This window comes from Platalea leucorodia (assembly GCF_965183815.1).
Source record: "Platalea leucorodia genome assembly, chromosome: 9".
NCBI classification, from domain to species: domain Eukaryota; kingdom Metazoa; phylum Chordata; class Aves; order Pelecaniformes; family Threskiornithidae; genus Platalea; species Platalea leucorodia.
In genome coordinates this window covers 21,266,942-21,288,454 of record NC_138831.1, presented here as the reverse complement: position 1 = coordinate 21,288,454, position 21,513 = coordinate 21,266,942, and the positions used below count along the sequence as shown (strand labels likewise).

The 21,513-nt window shown below is 34.7% G+C and overlaps 2 protein-coding genes across 5 annotated transcripts in view; one reads left to right on the top strand and one right to left on the bottom strand.

The window, feature by feature from the left end:
* The window catches only part of CENPP (centromere protein P), a 164,143-nt gene that overhangs the window by 62,704 nt on the left and 79,926 nt on the right, over positions 1-21,513 (top strand). The window lies entirely within an intron of this gene.
* Positions 3,583-20,959, bottom strand: ASPN (asporin). 3 transcript variants are annotated; one of them, XM_082322680.1, is made up of 9 exons: positions 20,749-20,959; positions 16,774-16,819; positions 15,562-15,835; positions 13,262-13,374; positions 10,949-11,162; positions 10,458-10,568; positions 7,915-8,008; positions 6,099-6,237; positions 3,583-4,830 (listed from the first exon to the last, which is right to left on the bottom strand). In XM_082322680.1, the coding sequence occupies exons 3-9, from the start codon at positions 15,809-15,811 to the stop codon at positions 4,633-4,635; spliced, it is 1,119 nt and encodes a 372-aa protein (XP_082178806.1). In that variant the 5' UTR covers positions 15,812-15,835; positions 16,774-16,819; positions 20,749-20,959; the 3' UTR covers positions 3,583-4,632. The 3 variants fall into 3 exon arrangements, with proteins under 3 accessions (XP_082178806.1, XP_082178805.1, XP_082178807.1); XM_082322679.1 differs by lacking the exon at positions 16,774-16,819; XM_082322681.1 differs by lacking the exons at positions 6,099-6,237; positions 16,774-16,819 and having other exon boundaries at positions 4,736-4,830.

Sequence of the window (21,513 nt, the reverse complement as noted above, 5' to 3'; positions counted from 1 at the left end):
TTTTTTCAGAAGAGAGAAGCCCATTAAAGTTTGGAAATCTTAGACGTAATAAATGTTAATTTTTTTATTAGAAGAATGTAGTTACTTGTATAAGGAATAAGTAGTAAGAAAAGGCTCTTAAAAGGATTTCTATCAAATCTTTCTCCCTCTTTCCTTTTTCCGTAACATCTGTGGAGAATGTAAAGGTGGAGTTGATTTCTTGACAGTTTTTCTCCCTGTCTGCTGGTACTGACTTCATTGTTCTGTGGAAAGACTGTTGAACACCAGTGTATTATCTTTAGTTAGCTATTATTCTTTTAATTTCATTGCAGTCCATATTCAGAAATCATTGCTGAAACTGTGTAAGGTGCATTTTATATTGTAATATCTATATGTCATTGTGACATCCACTTGGGTTTATGTTAAAGTATGCTAAAGATAAAAGGTGTGCAAATTATTAGTTGTTATTATTGCCCACAAATGCTAGCTGAAGAATGATATCTGAAAATAGTGGAGGGTCATTGAACGTATTTTTTTTCTCATAGGTGACAGACATCCTATGAATTTATGTACGTGATATAGGAAATTACTGTCTTTTCTCTAAAAATAGTTCTTACAGGAAACAGTTAGAATGAACCATTTGATACTTACCTGCCTTAATGCAAAATTACCAATGTAGTTTAATTCACAAAGTTTTTTAAACTTCAAAGCTAGCTGAATTTTCTTTGAAGATGATGAAAACCTAAGCAGTTCATAAAATCCTTTAGAGATTATTTATTAGGTGTGAGAGTGGGGGTGGTATCTTCAAAATAGTATTGCATTTTCTTCTGTGAATGTTATATGTATCCATGGATGCTGACTGTAGAAAGAGTATCTCAGTCTGAATGCATGGCAAAGAGGAAAGAATGAGAAGGCAATAGAGTTTTTAAGGGTAAAATCAAGACTATATAGTCTTCTACCTCTTAGGACTGCTACATTTCTACAAAGCTTTCACATTATATTGACTTCAAGAGTGGACCTAGAATTTGATGAAACTCTTATGAGAGTACTTGTAAAGAATTCTTAGGTTTAGAAAATATTAACCAGTGTAGGGACTAGGACTACCCTGCTAAAGCCATGCCCCAAGGAAAGTTTCAGATGAGGTCCAAGACTGAGTACACTTTCTGGAGCCTGTATTAGGATCATTAACTAGCCAAAACTCCTTGTCTTAGGAGACCAAAAAGCCCCATGGCCATTTTTCTTACGTGTGCCTGGTGGTTAGTCGTAGGAACCTAGGCAGTTTGAACAAAAAGCAAGAGGGTTTTTATTTTTTTGTGTGGCAGCCTGCTCACCTGTGGGCCTTTTATGTTTGGAAATCTTACGCAAAATGCAGTTATTAAGATTTGCTGAGAATATATGTAATTGCTTCCAAGAGCTCCTTGCTGCTGAGGAGGTTTATTAGCAGTGGGTTGGTTGAATTGGCCTGCTTTGGAGTAGAGATGTGTAGCCTAACAAAAGGAAGCAGAAGTTGTTCTACACCTGTTCAGACCTTAGTCCGTCGTCTTAAATGTCTTAGTCTTGGCAGATGCAGCATTCTTGTTTCCCATTGCATAAGCTTCCATTAGATAAGGAGTTGTTTGCTTTCTCTTTTACGTTTCCTTTTAATCCTTACCACTAAATTAGTGCAGAATAATGTATTACATTACACTGTGAGTTTATTCTTTTAGTTAAGCTGCGGAATTTGAACCAGCTTTTCTATTTATGTTGTCATTGCTGAATTGGTGTAACTAGTATAGCACAAGTGTTTAAGAATACATTTAAACTAGTGATTCATATAAATGTAATTATTTTTCTGTTATCGATTCTATTCTTTTTACTAGCATTGTACTTGGTTGTTGTTGTGCTTGCAACTGAAGATTTGATTGAAGTCCACCTTTACCCCACTTACTCGAGGTGAAAACTGTCAACTTAGTGTTCTACAAAGTAGAGAAAAGATTTGGAAATTTTCCTTCCATGTTTCATTCTTAACCTTCTTTAGGATTGGACTTTTTTTTGCTGTTATGTTGCTACTTAACCACTCTTTTTTCCAGTGGAAGTCCCTCAAATCTTTTTTGGCTCTTGATTACCCTCTGGTTATCTACAGATTTTCCTGCCTCGTCCTTTATTTGCCTTTCCTCTGTCTTTTTGGTAGTAAAATTTATAAGCAGTGAACCTTTTGTGAAACATTAAGGACTTCAGCTTTTTAGCTGTTACTAGATAAGAATGGGCACTTCTTTCAAATGTTCCCTTTCTTCTTGGACAGTTAGTTGTTATTGACAATGTTTTGTCTCTCTGGTATGGGGTGATGAGCTGTTTATGGTAGTGTAAGGCCGGGTAGCCTATCATTAAGAGAAGGCTGGTATTTCCCAGAGGGTATGAATGTGCACTTAGGCTGTTACCATGAAGTAGTAGGTGCACCTGCTTCAGTATGAATGTAAAGATTTTGTGTGATGATGATTTACTCTAGGGTAAATGACTGGTCTGTGTGGTGTGTTATTCTTTATGTTACTAGGCTGTTTCTTTCTCAGTTACTTATTTCTGCCCTTGCTCTTTTCAACATTCTTCCATGCACCACATAAATCTTGTAGAGGTGCCTTAAAGAGTTAGCTGTTTCCCTCTGTAGCCTTGTCAGATTTGTTACTGTTGGATTTATTTAAAGTGCAACATATGGAGAGGGCTCAGACTGTGTCTTCGCTGGGAATGCAGAGTTGCAGTGAAAGCTGGTATGCATTCCCTGTATGAACTGTACATCAACAGTTCTTTCCTATGAGCGTAGTAACTAATTCCCTAGTGGAAAAATCTACTGAAAGTATTGCCTTTTTTCCTATATATACATCAGGCTTGTCTTCTAACACCAGTCTATGTTTAGACATCATAGCTCTTCATGCATGATGACATAGCTATGGCTAAAGAAGTCCATGATATAAACTAGACCAACTGATGAAGAATATACTCATTAGCTACTATTTTCAGTACTGATCACTGCTTTCCTCATGTTATTTGCTAGGAAATGCACTCCTTAGAAACATCTTCAGAAGCCAAGAATAGAAAGATGCTTGGTGATGTGAAGATTTGTTTTGGGTTTTGTGTTTTGTTTAGTGTTTTGGTTTGGTTTTATTCTGCCTTGAAGTGTTTTACAGAATTTCTGTTTACAAAAACTGTTCTTCAGTAAAAGCCTCTCCTGGCCTGTTCTCCTTCCTCTCCCCATGTGGTTTTGGCTCTCAACAGTATAGTGGTGCTAACAAAATATTAAATACAAAGAGATCAAGGAGATGAAAAAAATCAGATGTTAGACTTGATGCTTATTGCTTAGTGTACTTAGGGAGGTGGTAGACGGGCTGATAGATTGGGAACTGCTTGATTTCTATGTAGTATTTTTTCTACTACTAGTCTATATCATTTCCCATAGCCGCTTCAAATAAAGCATTGAATTTTTAACTTTGTGAAGAACAGCAGTGATAAATGATCCGCAAGGTATGCAGATTTGGAAAAAGGAAGAATAGAGAAAATATCTAGAGAAGAGTCCGAAAGGTGTTTAGTTATAATCTCTGAATGTTTTGACATGACCTATCATGTAATCAAGTATACAAATGCAAGTATTCTTTAAGTTTATTTAATTTATTTTGAATCCCAATAGCAAATATACACTAAATAGATACATAAAATATCCATTTTATACAGTACTGTCAGTATTGAGAATTCTGTGTGCTGACCTACGTAAGAAGTCAGGGTAGTTGAGTTCCAGCTATCTGCTTGCACTCAGCAATTTTAAGGTACTTACATTAATGAGGGATTCTTAACCCGTGTGATGTCAAAATATAAAAGAGGAAAAAATTAAATGAAAAACATGATTACAATTGTTATAGATAAAAGAAAATGTTTGTGCTGGCCTAAAGGGAGTTTAATAATCATTCCTATTAAGCTTGAAGCATATGATAAATCTTGAATCCTACTTTTTAATCTTCAGAGTGCATCAAATTATATTGATAGCAAAACATTGAAGGACATTTCTCTCAAAGTTGCAAGAAAAAACACCAAAAACTTTTAAAGTTTTTTTGCCTGTTAGTTCTTGATATGTAACCTGCCTTTATGTCACTTAATAGATTATAAAAATATGATCTAGTTTAGGGACAAAACACCTCACAATACCGTACCTTTTTATTGCATCTTTGCTGATTATCAGAAATGGCACAAGAAGTTGTCCTTGAAGTCTGATAATTTTTTTTTTTGCAACTTGTCTTACAGCACTTTTTGGCAGAGGAAAAGGTCCTTACTGTGGAAAAAGTCACTTCCACTTGATTTTTAGAATTTATTTGAAAGAAAGAATATGTCAAAACTATGTGATTTAAGCAAAGAATTTAACATCTATAATAGGAAACATCAAATACAGTTTCCAGTTCCACTTCCAAGGTCCTTCCATAAGATACAAAGGCTTTTGTTTAAATTATTCAAATATAGCTTGAACATTGTCAAATACTACAATGGATCCTACTAACATATTGTTTCTAATTATCTCTGAAATAGTAAATACTCTGTAAACTGGTTAAATAGTGTAAAATTGACATTTTTCTGCAAATTTCAAGTATTCTAGAACTGATTTGGACAGCTTGCTTTTTGAAATGACCAACTTCAGTATCATTTGAGGAAATTTCCAAGTTGCACACTGTTTCTGGCTAAAATGCAACGGAAAGTTGAAGGCTGAACCTCCCAGTACTTTACAGGATTATTGAAGAGGCTTATGCCACTGTATAACGCTTTCTTCTTTCTTCCTCCTGTTGGACAGAAATCATTCACTCCCAGTTTTGCAATATGATTAGAATGAAGGAAGACTACCTGCAGCAATAAGAAACAGTAAAATATAATAGTTAGTATGTAAATGGGAAAAATATCTAAACATTCAATTGCAAAGAGATAACTGAGGTTTGCTATAAGATCAGTTGGATGCAGACTTTAATAGTAACAGGAATTAAAAATTTGTGTTAAATCTTTAAAAAATGTTTCCCTCCTGCCACAGTCTCTCCCACAAAAAAAAGTTATATGGTATTTTATCAGTGTGTTGTCAGAATAATTTGACTGTATTCTTATGGAACATTCTCCTAAAATGCAGTTTTATATTCTCTTATAGTAAGAATTATAATGATGCAGTATTATATTCTCCCATAATGCAAATTTTCAGTGATTTAATAAATTTTAAAAAGTAGTCTCTGGAAGACTTGATATTAGAAGAGATTTGTCAGTATGGTTATAGGAACAGATAAGTCTAATGCTGATGTAGCTTAAATTAGTAAAAAAAAAAAAAAAGGCTTGTGATAGTAGAATTTAGAATTTATTAAGTAAAATAATGTACATTGACAAAAGAATTCTTCTGTTTGTATATCTAATTTTACATTATGTTGTAAGCTGATGTTTGGACTTTGTGGTTTTTTTCTATATATCTCTCTCAAAAGATTTTCCTTGAATTGGAAGTGAAATGAGAAGTGGAAAGAAATGAAATTCAGAGATAAAAGCTTTTACCAAATAGTTTATCATGTGCTCTGTCATCTATGCGTTTCTTTGTTTCCCCAAGGTTTCTTCTGCTCTGTATCCTAAGGTATTTGTCATCTTATAAAACGTATTTGATTTTAATTGCTATTCCAGAATTCAGGAAATAAATGTGTTTTGAAAGCATTTTATTGCAGAATTTGTCTAGTTCTAAATACAAATTTTAAAATCTTATCTCAGCATTTCAGCCTCATAAATAATTTTCTTTGGATTTAAGGCTTTTCAGTGTGGAAATGGAAAAATTTCCACTCTGGCTTGCTAATATGGGAACTATAATAAATCTGTAGAAAACTTTCTGAAAACATTTTCTGGGTGTAGCATGCTGTTTTCCTTTGGGTTTTTGTTTTATTTTGTTTTTTTTCCTAGGAAGTGTTCATGCTGTTTGATCTTGTTTATTTCTTCAAGTACATAAATGATTTCAGGTTTTCCTAGTATGAGAGTCATGTCAAAATATATGTGACAGTTAATTATGCTTTTTAATTATGTCCTAATCAGTATGGCAGTGTGAAAGTCAAACAACTCACAACTACCAGAGCTTTCTATTAAGTTTAATATATGACCTGTAGATATTTCAGTTCGGGTAATCCAGGAGGAACTTTCTTGAGCTTATTTTTTTCAAGATGGATTTCACGTATACTTGGTATGTTGGCAAAACTTCCGTTTTCCACATCTTTGATTTTATTATTCCCAAGGCCTAGTCTAGAAATAGTACAAGGAACATTTAATTAAAGATTAATTGAGATTCACAACAGCATTGAAGAGCATACTTTTTTTTTAAAGATTGAAATACACAGGAGTAGACATAGGGGAAAAAAAGAACTGGGCAAAGGTGATGAAATCTTACCTCTGATAGAGGAAAAAAAAAAAAAACCACCATTGATCTAACAAATATTTTTTTCTTCTTAATTTAATCTCTACTTAGAGGACGGCAGCTAACCTGATGTGAGCAATTGTCCAGTTTTGCATACAGTTTTTCTACTTTCAGTGGCAAGAGTTAAAATGATAAACATCAACCAATCTGCTTGTAAAATAAATCATGCCCTTTTATTAAGTAGTCTAGCTACAAAATATACTCACAGTAATAAAAAGTGTTGTTCTAATAAATAGCCAAAGAAGTGCAAATTTCTTGTAAAGAAATAGTTATATATAGCTTAGTCAAAAAATTTATATTTTGTAAATAAGCAGGACTACCTCTTTTCCTACTTCCACATTTTCTTTACTTTAGGCCTTAGTTGGTTTGCTATAAGACTTCAGCCTGTGTTGCTAGGAACATGATTCAGAAGGTGGAGGCACAGACCAGTTTGGAATTGCTCTTTCCACACATCCTGCAATCCCCTTTCTCTCCTTCCTTTCTTGATTTCTTCAGAAACTGAACTTGATATCTAAATGCAGTTCCATAGTTCCTCTTTGATAATAGTTTCTATTACCAAATCCAAACTTCAGTGCTGCTCAGCCATATTTTCAGAGTACTTAAGTGAGCTTTACAGAAAGAACTTCCTTCTTTTGTCCTACATTGGTGACGCATTTCTCAGAAACATGCTTGTTTTTCTTAAACCCCACCACATTTGGAAACAGTTATCAAGTTGTTTCCTTTACCAGCTACTGTATTTCTCTCAGGCTAGCTTTCAGGAGGTGAATTTATCTTGTCTTAAAATTTACCAGTTTTCCCAAGTGTTTGTATAAACAACACTTAAATTTCCCTTTTCCTGCCATCCTTTTATATTTTTCTTTGGGGTGTGTATGGAGTGTCTCCTTCCAGTACACTTAGGCCTGCTCTGGAATTAAAAAGCTATTATGACTCTTAAATCCTATAAATTTAGTTTCAAGAACGGCATTCTGTTCCTAAAACAAAAATCGGTTGGTGTTGCTGTATACCTCATTTTGGGGGTGATCTGTGAGATGAGTGACCAAGGAGTTAAAATGCCTGGGGCCTGATAGGGAACACGCTAGAGAAAAATACTGAATACTGTTGATAAATAACGCGACCACAAGGTTCATATATTCTGAGTATGAGAAATACATGCAGTGCTTAATTGAGGCATATTACTACTAGCACATTAAGAGATGTTATATAAAAGCCACATTATATTACACAACACCCAGCTGCCATGAAGTAAGAATTTGTGATGATTCCAATTTGTAATCAGATGCTGTTCTTAACATACACTTCTATTGTGAACTGCAGGCAAGGCATGTAATAACAATGCTAATGTTTGGTTTGGTTTTTTTAAGTTTGGTCTTATTTACGGCAGTTCTTACTAAAACACTTAAAAATTTCAGTTCTCTTTTCACCCATTAACGAGAGAAGTATCAAATAAGAGATCCTGCCAGGTCTGACCTTTTATCAAATAAAAGCATTCTGCATGGGAATTTTACCTTTGAAGATCTTTATACCGGTTAAAATCTTCAACTTCGATTGCTGTGATCTTATTGTCATCTAAATGAAGTTCTAGTAGACTGGAGGGCAATTCTAATGAAAACCAAATGCACAGTATGAGAAAAATAAGCCAACTTATTTTTGTTGGAATATTTATTATGTTCCAGACAGCTTTTTTCCTTTGTGTTTAGGATTGGGTAAAGAATCGGGGGGGGGGGGGGGGGGGGGGGGGCCGTGGGGGAGAGATGTCTGCATCAAAGAAATGGATATTAGACACAAGTATGTTACTATTTTCTTAAAAAAAAAAAAAAATCATCATCATCATTTAGTTTAAACTAGTAACTCTTAAAAAAAAAAATTAAGATGTGAAAGTGCATATGCTAATGTTAACATTTCAGAGTTCCAAAATTTGGTGTAAGTTTGCTAGCTTTCTTTATAGCAGCTTTCATGTACTTTTGGCTAACTGTCAAAGATGTAAATTGTATGTTATGTGCAATTATCTAGCAGTTGGTAGTCAAAATCCTACTCCTGTGGAACCTGTGACAGTTTTTGGTAGATATATTCCACATGATGTAACAATTGTGCTATTATAGCTCCTAAGATGTGATCTGGGAGGAAAGCTTTCAGAATTTTCCAAGCAAAACGAGATATTTGGTGTGCTCTTTCCCATGCCAGTACACAGAATGTTTCATGTGGTACCAAATAGTCCCAGTTCAGAACTGTCAGTGAGTGGACCAGGAGATGGAAAATCTTTTTTACAGTATCCTTTTAGTGAGGGCAAAGATAGTCACAAGTCTGAATATTTGCTGATCTTATGTTCAGTTTTACTAGCATCTGTCTAGATGGCACCCTGACACCAAGCAAGACAAACCACATATTTCTGTTACTAATATGGCTTAGGAGAGCACTGCTCCCATGGCCATTGCTGTTTGTTGTAGCATTACAATACTGAAGGAAAGCGGTATGCTTTACAGGCTTTCTTTATGCCAGTTGACATGCTTTGGGGGGTGGGTGTGGGGGGGTGGGTGTGGGTGTGTGTGTGTGTTTGGGCTTTTTTCCGGTTTACAATTCCAGTGGGTGCTGCTTGTGTCTGAGTTACAGTATTAAAAGCAAAGACTACCTGTCTGTCCATTTTAGATTTTAAGTGCCTTTTGTAAGTTACATTTTTAAAATCTTCTTGTGTCATTATAACATTTGCAGATAGAAGGATCTACAAACTTAGTTTCCATTTATGTAGAATGCATTCACCATGAAATCTTGTTTATGATTTGTTTATGTATTTGACACCACATATTGGACCTCATGCTGTGTTTCCTTATAGGAGATTTCTCTGTAACAAAGACAAAATCTGAATCATTTTGTGTATTCTTTTTGTGCTAAGTTACAGGAGATGGTATTATGATGATACTAGAAGAATATCTTTTTTTTGTGTTGGGGAGTGTTACCACAGGCAGCCAGATAGTTTCTGATCTTAAAATTATCTGAACAATTGGAGAGAGTTGGTTTTGTTTGTTGTTGAGGGGTTTTTTTTTGGTGCTCTCTTCTACAGGGATGCTTTTGCATATGTATCTGTCTATAAGAAGAGATTAAATTTAATAAGAAACAAGTTCTTTATCTGAATGATCCAGAAATAAATATCTTAGGGGCCAACATTTAGTTTCCCTGTGAGTTAATGAATGATGTAACATATGGTATTATGCTTTGTTTCCTCCCTTTTTCTCTTAGCTAGTAGTTTTGAGTAGTTGAAAATCATGGAAATTTGGTTAAATACTATGCTGACCTACAGAAAATGCAGGTAGAGTGTTGTACTGTGTTCCTTTGTGCTACTTTTTTGTGTGTGGAGGTCAGTGATTCGTAAAGTTAGTGTTTTAATTTACTGCTACCTCCAAATCACAAGTTAATTGTTTTATATGAAGGAGTGATGTAATTTTGTAGTATGTTATGTTGAATTTAATTAAAATGTTAATATTAAATTTTACTTAGCAAAACCCCATCAAAAGATGTATAAAATGCTGTATTGGGTTTTGCATTAAGATGGTTATATTGCAGACCATATTTGAGCTACAGAGTCGCTTGAAATGTTCAAAATTAAAGTTAGAAATTTTGGGGTTTCACTTTAAATGCATAAAGGAAGTGGGAATTCGGTGTCCCTTATGACCCAGATCAAATATCAGGGGGTTTATCCTTTCTTTGTAAGAACTTTTCAGAGGCTGATGGGAAAGATGTGAAGTGACATCTTATTATCATTTTCTTCACATTGTTTCTCCTGAGAAGAGTCTCTGGATGACTGAGGGGACTACCTGATGGGGAGAAGGCAGGAGAGGGGGCTGGAGAGCGAGCGTGTGTGCACATGCATGCACACTTTTGAGATGTAGAACTGGATACTAAGTGCAAAAAGAAAAATAACATAGGAGGTGGTTTGGTAGTAATTAACAATACAAAACAGAATTCATGAACATTTTAATAATCGTATAGATGTTAAAGCATTTTATCCGGGAGTATACTGATATAGGTAAAATAGAAAAGGTAAAACAAGTCATACCTTTAGGAATTGAAGTTAATTTAGCTTCCGCAATTCTTATATGGTAGATATTTACTCCTTCAAAAGCCCCTGGCTCTATTCCATCATTGTTAAGAGGATTTGCACTCATTTCTGTCCAAGGGGAGAAAAAAAAAAAAAAGGTATTCATGGCATAGGAATTTTGTGTATGTTAAAATGAAATCAGCTGTTTACAACTTAGTTGTTTATGACGTCTGATGTTCTAAGCATTGATTAGCTTTGATTACCTATTCTGAGGGGTGGAAGTCACAGCTTTCAGTGAATAAAGGCTGTCTGACTTGGCTTGCAGGGTTACCAGAAACTTGACCTATGTAGCAACTTCACATAGAAATTAAATTGTGAAAGAGAGTTTCCACAGCATGGATATCTCTTTAAGAGGAAATTGCACATTGTGGAACCGTTTGAATGAAAATTGTATATGGTATGTTACATTTTTGATAAAGATATTTTCTCTTCTACTTAATTGGACTTACCTAAAACATGTAGAGACTTCATTCCTTTAAATACATCCTTGTGGATTTTCTTAACCTTATTAGCATGAATTCTGAGCTCTGCTAAAGTTTTTGGTAGATTTGTTGGAATCTCAGTTAGCTGGTTATGGGACAAATACAGTCGTCGTAGCTTCTTTGTTGGTTGAAAGGCCTTTGGATGGATCTTGGATATTTTATTGTTGTTCAAAGCCAGTGCCTATGAAATATGAGAAGTTCAATACCAAAAAAAATTTCTCTATACAGGAATGTTTTTATTATGAATTTTAAGTGATGAATTTGATATATAATTTAACAATTAAGTATTTTAAATAGTTTATTTTTCCTTCATACCAATCTTTGGCACGTTGTATATACTTTGGGCATTTTACTTGATTGTGAAAAACAAAAAAGAACCTGGAAGCTAGAGCATCAACTAGAAGGTAGAGAAAAACTAGTCAGAGCTGACAAGGTGCCAGTGATAATGAGAATGATTGACAAAACAATATGTTTGTCATATATATTTTGTGGGATTGTATGGGGGTTATATTCTTTTTTTATTGTTGTTGCTGTTCTTTAATGCAGACAAATTCTCAAAACTCAAAATTTCCTCTTTTCAGCATAGTTCTGCAAAATAAAGATCAGGTTTTTAATCTGAATTTCTTAAAAGTTAATATCTGTATACAACTTATATACGCACACAAATTTATATCTTATTTGCCATAATTTTTAAACTCTTTTGAATTTAAGTCTCTCTCTTGACTGTATGGTAACTAGTCCTTTTTTGGGACAGTTTTTTGTTCTTGGTTACTAAGTGTTATCAGAAAACTTGTAATGCATTACTACAAAATATGAGTTATTTGAAATTATTTTGCATGTCAAATCACATCTCTGGATTTCCATATCTAGACTATTCATTTTTCTTTCTCTTTTACTTCTTTGTTGATAAGTCATCTGTTCTCTGGAATTGTGGGGGAAAAAAAAAGTAGAGCAATCAGAATTAATCTTTGTTTCCCAGAAAAAAAGGGGATAGTTTAAGGAAATAAACAGGAAGTGCTCCTTCCTAATCCAAGTTGCCATATATGCCTTTGCTAACTAGACTAGTACCCAGACAAGTTGTATAAAGTAAACTTTCTTTTCTGTAAAAATTTTGTTAGGCCTTGCCACAAATTAACTGATGAGAAAAATCAAAATAGCTCAGAGTTTTCAGTTATCACGTAATACAATGTGGTGATTGCTGATGTATTCCAGTGACTTTCTCAGTCATTGGAGGTTAGTTTCTGTAAGATCTTTTGTAATGAATATAAACCATAGTTAGTGTGCTTACCTCTAACTTGCTGGTAAGAGCACTCTGTACTCAGGCATGGGACACTTAAGGGGAAATGGAAACACTTTGCTGCAAACAATGAATTTATATGGTTCCTATTTTTTCTATGCTAGCTTAACCCATAATAATTTGCAAATTCATAAACACTTAGATCCGGTAAATTTTCAGTTCTTGCTCAGAAAACAAATATGACTGAAAAAGATTTGTTTTATCTTAGTTTAATGTGTGTTTCATGTCTTTCTAATATGGAATAGAATGGCGTTAATTTACTATAACTTTCGGAATAGATTTGTCATTTTACATTGAAAATGTTAAAATTGTCAATACTTGTTGGTACTGGATCTAGAGTGACAGCTTATGGAAATAAGTATTCCAGAACAGATTTAATCTACCTTTCCAGGCCTCTGAGACTCATTATAAAAAGAGATTATTGTATACTGTAAATATCTAGATTTATCAGTTGCCAGTCATACTTATTTTAAAGCTTGTCTTCACCTGCATACTTGAGTGTGTTAAAAAATAGAAGGAAAGCACATGACTTTTTCAGTAACTCAGCGTTGCTCTGTTCAGGTCAATTGGATTTTTTTGATGTTAGTTGTATGCTGTGTGCTTTTGAAAATACTGTCAGAAAATAGTTCTCCTGTGAAATTAAGTTCTTCTATTTTACAGCTAAGCAGATAAAAAAGGAGCACTTGTTTTGCAGCCTTTAAAATGTAGGGAGTGCTTCCGTGCATCCTAAGGACTGAGTAAATCTTGAGGATCTTTTTGGTTAGATACACATGGTACATTTTCTGGATGTTGTAGAAAGTAGCATAGTTTTTACAGCTCAAAGAAATTTGCTTCTTACTATATGGGAGGAGTCAAATAAGCAGGCATTAGACTGTATTTGTATGGATACTATTGGAGAAGAAAAGTATCATTTGTATTTTAAAAGTATCAAAATATTTCAGATTGCTAAGCTAGATTTCAAACTTGGAAAAAAGCAAGCTTACATAAAGTGATGTGAGTCCTTGGAGATCATTTTCCTTGACCTCTTTAATTTTGTTGTTTTGAAGGTCAATCATACGAGTATCTGGTGGAATGTTGCGAGGTATTGATGTCAAACCTGTTTAAGTATGTGAGATAAACAGAAATATTACATGCCTGTATATAAGTCCAAAGAAATTAACTGCTAAAAGGCAAATCACAGTAAGCTTGTTGGTGATTATGATTGGAAAGAAAATATAAACAGCCATAAAGCAAAGGATAGAAAGGAATATTTGATAATGTGAGGAACTAATTATGTAAGAATGTATGACAAAAATGCGTGGATGGTTTCAGGAGGAACTGCTTCTATCCCTGACCATCACAAGCTTGAATGGGGTGCTCACTGCAGATTCTTTGCATCTGTGAAATAAGCAGCATCAGAGCACAGGATGTTCTACTGCTTAAGTGCCTGGAGAAAGCAGCCCTTGGGGGATCTGGGGCTGTGGTTCTGTGTTGAGGAACGGGCCTGTTGCAGTGGCTTTAAGGGATCTCTGCTCAGTGCTTGTATGTTCCTTTCTACCTCTACACTGCCCTATCCATTGTACTGACACTGTTGCTTGTATAGCCATACAGATAACATCAAGGCTGAGAAATGTATTCTTGGTCGTGGACAAAAGATGGTCTTCCAGCTGCCAGTACTTAATTACCAGTTGTATAAATCCCCCCAGTCCAGTTCACTGTTCAGTTACAAAAACACTTGAGTTCATGCCGTCTGAGATCCTGAATCAGCATCTAGAGACTCGCAAGGGATAGTAACTTGCTTTTCAGTGGAAATGCTGATGCATCAAATACTAAATGCTGGGCCAGTTTATTAACAATTATTCCATAATTAATAGTTTACACTTATTTAAAGATTAAGTCAATTAATAGGGGCTTTTTTCTATGTGTGAATTTAAAGCAGTTTGCAATCTGTAAACCAGATGCAGTAACAGTAGCTTATTGCTGTCAGCAAAAGTTTATTTTTGTTCCTTAATAATTACACATTTAAAAAAACCCAGCAATTTATGTATTGACTCAATGTTTCTAAGACATGAGGAGTCTAGGATTATGTTCAGGGTGGTGGCACAGCTGTGATGAGAATGAATGTCATTGTCACTGTGCTCGTGGCAGGAACATAGTCCTTTGATTACCTTGAATCATGGGAAAACTTCAATGAACACTAATTCAAATTGGAGAGATTAATAATCATAGAATCACAGAATGGTTTTGGTTGGAAGGGACCTCTAAAGGTCATCCAGTCCAACCCCCCTGCAATGAGCAGGGACATCTTCAACTAGATCAGGTTGCTCAGAGCCCTGTCCAACCTGACCTTGAATGTTTCCAGGGATGGGGCATCTACCACCTTTCTGGGCAACCTGTTCCAGTGTTTCACCACCCTCATTGTAAAATATTTTCTTCCTTATATTTAGCCTGAATCTACACTCTTTTAGTTTAAAACCATTACCCTTTGTCCTATCGCAACAGGCCCGTAATAATGATTTCATATTTTGGGACTAGTGTGTATCTGCAACAGTGACAGTAGCAGATTTGCCTTCAGTTAAAATATTACCAGTGATGTACACTTTACTGGAAGTTAAGCTGAGCAAATATTTTTTTATTCCATTTATGTGCTGGTGTTAAACTTCCTTGTCATTTATTTATGGCCTCTTTTTCCTTTGTTATGTTTTCTTGTCATTTGACCTGTTGCTTTGTAGTTGTGAATAAAGTACTTCTTTAGCCATAGTCTTTTTTGAGAGGGGGGACTGATAGCTTGTCTAATGCAAACAGAATATACAGCAAACTTTTGTGCTCCTCTGTTTAGATATAACTTCATGGAAGTAAATTAAACAGGAGAAAGTGTAATCTAAAATGTAAATGTAAGCATTTTTGCATTCGATGATTGTTCTCTTAGTGGATAAACTATTTATTCACTTAAATAGTTTTACAGTTATTTGTTATATATTCTAAATGCCTTTTCTATGCTGTTCTCAGTAGAAGTCATTGCTAATGGCAGGTGGCTGTAGCAGTTTATTAATTTTCTAAATTGATGCGCATAAACTGGGAAAACATTTATGTTGTAAGAAGTGCTGGACACAAATTAGTTGCTGGACGTGAATTAGATATGGTTTGCAAGCCTAACTGAAAAATGTAAGCTCCTTTTTAAAATGACTAGTATAGGAATATGTGAATGTGTGCAATTTATGGAGCTGTTTTAAAAGGACCTTTTAAAAGGCAAATCCTCCAAAGGAGAGTTCAGTGGAGAACAGGCACACAAATTCATTCTTACCTAGGTCAGAGCAATGGACAACTCTCACATAGCACTGGCATCCAAAAGGGCATATTGGGAATAGATCAAAAGGAATTAGTGGTATAATTGGTTCAATGGTTGGAAATAGAGAATTGTCGTCATAGTCATCATCGTCATCATCTTCTTCCATATCATGGAGCATCATATTCTTTAGTGTAAAATATGAAGGACCGATGAGAGGTTTGGCAGAGCACAAAGCCAAGAAGAGAAGGAGCGTGTATTCTTTCATATCTTCTTAATCAGGATAGCCAATCTTGAAGAGGAAAGTAAACAAACATAAAAACCCTCACACAAGAATCAGTGAATATGAAACAGCAAATAAAGGTATTGAACTATTTAATTCACTCACTGTTACAGTCTGTGGTCCTGAAAAATGGTCTGTTATGAATATTAAGGTTTAATTAGTATATGAAGGATGAAGGATTTTAAAAATCTTCTTTAAAATATAAAATTTATGTTATAAAACTATGCATTATAACAAATACTATTAAAATATTAATTCATCAAACATTAATGCCATATCAAAGTGTTTTAGTTGAGTTTAAAACATAGTATCATCATTTGCTTCAGGCTTTGAAGTGTAATTTTTGTAGCAAATTTTACCAGAACTTGGAATTGGATTTATTTTATTCCTTCTTAATGAAAATATATTTTAATGGGATACATGGGCTTATGCACATTGCTTGTATCTAGAAAATTGGGAAATACTTGATTAGCAATACATAAAATGTACTCATCAGGATACTCCCTAAACACTTGTTCCACTCCCTAAACACTTCTAATTAAACACTTCTTATTCTAATCTGGAAAAATAGATAGCGTTTTCAGTCCTGACAATGACTCTTCCCGAATCCCAGGCATTCGTATATTATTGCTATTGATAGAAGTTCACCTCTGTATTTTAATACAAGCACATTTGTATATGACTTTTATTTGATGAGGGCTCTTTTCTCTGACGAGGGCTTGCAGGTTATGAATCTGTGTCATTTGAAATCAGTAACTTAAATTACATCCAGAAAAAAGCTGGAAACCGATGCTTCTCTGTGCATATTTTTTCAATAAACATTTTTTTTCAACCTAGCTTTGTTGTTCTAGGGCCTGTACAGGATAGTTAGGCAGCCAGCTGAAAGGAGCTCAAAATGCACCGTGCTTGAATTTAATGCCATAAACCCCATCAGCTTTCTAGACTACCTGTAACTTGAGAGTATCTTTCTGGTGTAATCAAAGGTCCTTCAGCCTGGAAGAGAGCAGATGTTGGATCAGTTAGGGTACCTTCAAAGCAGAAAACCCCATGTCAGATAGCTATAATTATTTTTTTTCTGATGTTATTGAGAAGAATGCACAACTTACGAAGGACTTAAAAAATAGATTTGTCTTTAGAAAAATATGGCAGATTCTGTCTCATTACAGCTGTTCATTCAACTTCATTCTGCTTCTCCGACTTCTAATTTTACCAAATTTCTTTCAGCCACACCTGACTGGGAAAAACAGGAGTCCAGTCTTTAACCACAGTATAGTGGATGATGTAATGAGTAATGATGATCAATAGTTCAAAACCCCTTAGATATTTTCTACATCCTCTGGTTTTATTCTAAAAATGATTTTATTGACCAAATAGTCCTAGAAAACTGGACACAAGGATAAACAGAGATAGTAAGAATTGCCACAGGATGTTTTGCAACTCTGTGAGAAAAGACTGTAAACTCAGCCCTCAGCTCTACACTGTTCCCCTCTGAAGCCCAATTCCGGAAATCATTTGGATCCTACAGTACGCTGTGCAAATGAAGAAGCGCTGTTGTAAATTTTATTATGCATATCCTGTTTATAAAAATGTTTCTATTTGAACTGTCATAAACCTCTTTAGGGAAATATTAAACAGATGTCAATTCTTGTTTGATCACCTAATTAATTGCTTGCTGATCTGTTTATAGCTGAAAAATGTCTTTATGTAGGCATTTTGTCATTGGTCCACAATCACAGGAAAAGGAGTGCACTGGTTTGTACAAGGGTGTTGACTTGGCTTATTCAAAATTCTGAGTTTTTGTTTGTATTGCTTTTTTCTATACAAGGTCTTTTTGATGTTTCTCGTATCTGGTTCTTAACAATATTAAAATGCTGTGTATTGCATACGTTGCTACTACTGTAATGTATACATTTCAGGGTACGTAAAAAGATAAAAGCTATTATCTAAAAGTATTTAGATTTATAAATCTAAAAGTATTTAGATTACATAAAACTCGGCCTTTTGAAAAGAGCACAGTGACCCCTTCCCTCCAAATGTGAGGAAATACATGTCTGAAAACAGAAGCATATTATACTTTGTATCTTGCAGGTATGCGGCATGTAACTGTAGGTTTAATACATATTGTAATCTTTGAGTCGCATACTCATTTGAGTATTGTATCTTTTACTGATTTAGCAATCTCTTAAAAGAATCTTCACATATATTTTTCCTATATATTTTCCTTTGTGTTCAAAATAATGTACTCTTTCAGTGCTCCTAGGAAGAATTTTATAGTTGTACTTGCTGTCCTGTACAATGTGTTTTCTTCAAAGAGTCTTGGAATATAAACAGTGCTGGGAGCAAGATGTGGAACCTACATTTGTTTGTTTGGTGAGAATTGTGGTCGTGTCTGGCTGTACACCTTTGGAATATTTGGCCCTACCAATCTTGTATTTCAGCTTCAGCAAAACATTCAAAATGTTCAATACTGTAGTCATACCATTAATTAGGAGATGAGGAGTTTGAAACCTTACAGACTTCTGAGTTCTCCTCAGTCTTGGATAAGTGCTTTAATGGCTGGGTTTTCACAGATGGGCACTCAAGCTGGTCTTCTTTCTCTGACTGCTTAGGTATTAAGTGACCAAATGCTCTGTGCTTTATTCAGTGCTGGTGTACAATTTATGCATGTAGGATATCATGTGTCGTAGCATGTGTGAGGTCTTGGGACTTCTAGTTTCTGAGTCCCTGCTGAATTCTACTTGTGATAGGCACTGGATGTATAGTTATATATTATTTTATCATGAGAATTTCATGAGCTATTTAATTAATTGTTTCAGAAAGTACAGTTCATGAATACAGCTGTACTAATGGCTCACTGCTGCCATTTGAGGTTGGTTCTGCTCCCAGGTACATACTTTCAGTTCTCTCATGCCAGCTCTTCCATTCAGGCTGTTCACTGAGCTGATTGAACTCACTAAACCAGCATGAAACTAATGCACGCAAGAAAAAAAACCCAACACATTCTTTCCGGGTGAACAAACTGAATCAGTCTGGGTATCAGAGCCAGCACAAAGGAATGGGTGCAACAGCCTCGTTTAGGGGGGTGGAACATTAAATGGAAAGAGAGGGAAGGGGAAGAGTTGTGACAGCCATTCTTGACACATGTGAGTTGTTAGACAGGCTCAGGTGTCCTGTTGAATAATACTCTAAAGAGATGATTGTTGCTTGGACAAAGTCTGGCCTTGTCCATTCTCATTTTTACAGACCGAACATTGAAGATGAGTTTGGTAAAGAGTGTAGTGAATTCAAGGAGGGCTCATGTGCTTCTTCATTACTCATTCTTTATAGCAATCCTACTTTTCCTTCAGTACAAAAAGCTTCTGAATAGCACCTTTTCACTGCAGCACTGGCCACTCCAAGGTGAGGTAATTGAATGTGGAGAGTACGCTTTACATGTAGAGATGCTATAAGGCTGACTTTCTTTCCTGAAGTATGTAACAATCCTGAAGTCACTGTACTAATTGTATGGGACATACTTATCCTCACTAATGTGGTGATCTTTACCAAAACTCATATTGCCAAACAACATGTGGGAGATAGGAACTTTTTGTTCTATTAGTTTAGGATAATACTTATCATTTATACCTAGTTAAATGCAGGTGACGTCACAGTAAGTTAATATGTTTAAAACCTTTTAGAGATAGTGTGGGAAATTCCCATGTAAGTGTACAATAGTTCTGTGATGTTAAAATTCTAAACATGAATTATGGGAAGAAAAACACTTTCTGCGAGGACAGAAGTTATGTTGTTAGTATGGGATGTGTGCATAAAAAAAAAAAAAAAAACAAAAAAAACAAACAAACAAAAAAAAAAACAAACAAAAAACAAACAAGTCGTCTGGATTCCTTGGCAGTTGCATGCCAGTCCTGCAGCATGTGGTCTTACCAGTTATGACACTGAAGGAGTTAATAGGTAAAGTTTTAAGACTTAAAAAGACTCTAAAGTATATTTAGAAATCACTTCTGTTACCGGTATACGGATGCAAATTTCCTATGGCATTGTTTCTGAAAAGGAAATGTTTAAATGACACAGTGGTGGTCTTTACAGAGGCAAAGAAAAATGCCTGTGTTCATTAATAACACAAATCATTGGACTGTGCACAGATTTTGTCCAAAGAAAGGCAAGACCATAGCTGTTTTGAAAGCTATATTTAAAAATAGTTCTGGTTCTATTAGTCATTGTCCCATTCCAGAAATAAAAGTTTAACTCTTAGTTTACTCTACTGATTTACTTAAATTGCTTAAGAAAAACAGGAGGAAATTTTTTGGTCAGTCAGATTACTGAAGAAATTATTCTGCCTTGAGGAAACAGTCCAAGATTGAAGTTATGTAGTATTAATAATGAATAGCATGTTTACAAAATAAGTTATGTTCAGAGAGTATTTACTTTTTATGGAAAACACTGCTTGACTCTTGCGTGTTACTGAATATGATCTGTAAGCATTTTTAGGTTGTAGCTCATCTACTGTTCACTCTTTCATGTGTTGTTTTTAATTACTTTGCTGATATCTACTTAAAAAAAACCTACTTAAATACCAAATTACAAAAAGTTAACACTGAGTTGTAACTATAAAAGAACTGCTGTAATCATAGGATAGATTTTCATAGATTGTAATAACAAGAAAAAAAATTTGTCAGTTGTTAAATCTTTCTGACAAGTCTTTCTTTAATAGTTAAATAACTCACTGTAGCTTTTTTTGCTTTGCAGCTCAGATGTAGTAAATACAGAATTATTTCACCTACAAAGTAAATTTGCAAATGTTCCATAAAAAAGTGGTACTTCTAACTCTACCTGACATTATTAATCTGCACATAGCAACTGACAACCTGTTGCTTAATTCCTTATTGTTATTTAAATAGAATAGGTATTCAAACTGGACATACCTTGCAAGTTTGATAGTTCTTCCGGAAGCACTGTGATAATCCACCTGAGATCTTTATGTCCAGTTATTTCATATTAAAAAAAAAAATAGAGAAAAAGGAAGTTAGGCTGAGTTCTGTGAAATGGAAAGTAAATATAAAGAAAAATTCGACTTCCAAACTTCTTGATCCTCCTGGCACCGTGGGTGATACCAGAGTAAAGTGCTGCTTCAGATTAGCCCATCTTAGTACTGAAGAATGATATTAAGACGACTTGTTACCACTCATATGTTTTTCATCACTGCCTGTATTACAGCCAAAACTTCTGGCTTAACTCTAGACGTCTAGTGGAAGACTTTGTAAAACCTGTAGTTTAATAATAGTTGACATCAGGCCATTGGAAGTACAGTGAGGTCCATTTCAGGTCATTCCTGCTATAGAATCACACTTCTTATTTAGGATTTCATTAGCTGTTATTCTTTAAAAAGTGTGACTTGAATAAGAGTATAAAACCTTAGCCAGTGGCAGAGCAAACCAATAGCTTATCGTGATCAGCATGTTGCCAAACCTTTCTGAAGTTATAAAATTAGGACTTTGTGTAGTTATGTATAAATACAACCTCTTGCTTTCAGTAGACAACTGTCTGGCTGGGGAAGATGGTTCAAGAATGTAAAATGTAGATCAGATTTTGTCAGTCGATATAGTTAATTTATTTCTCTTGTGTATGAGAAATAAAGCACATCTTTTATTTAAAACAGAGACAATATTTGCAATATTCTGTGATAAGGA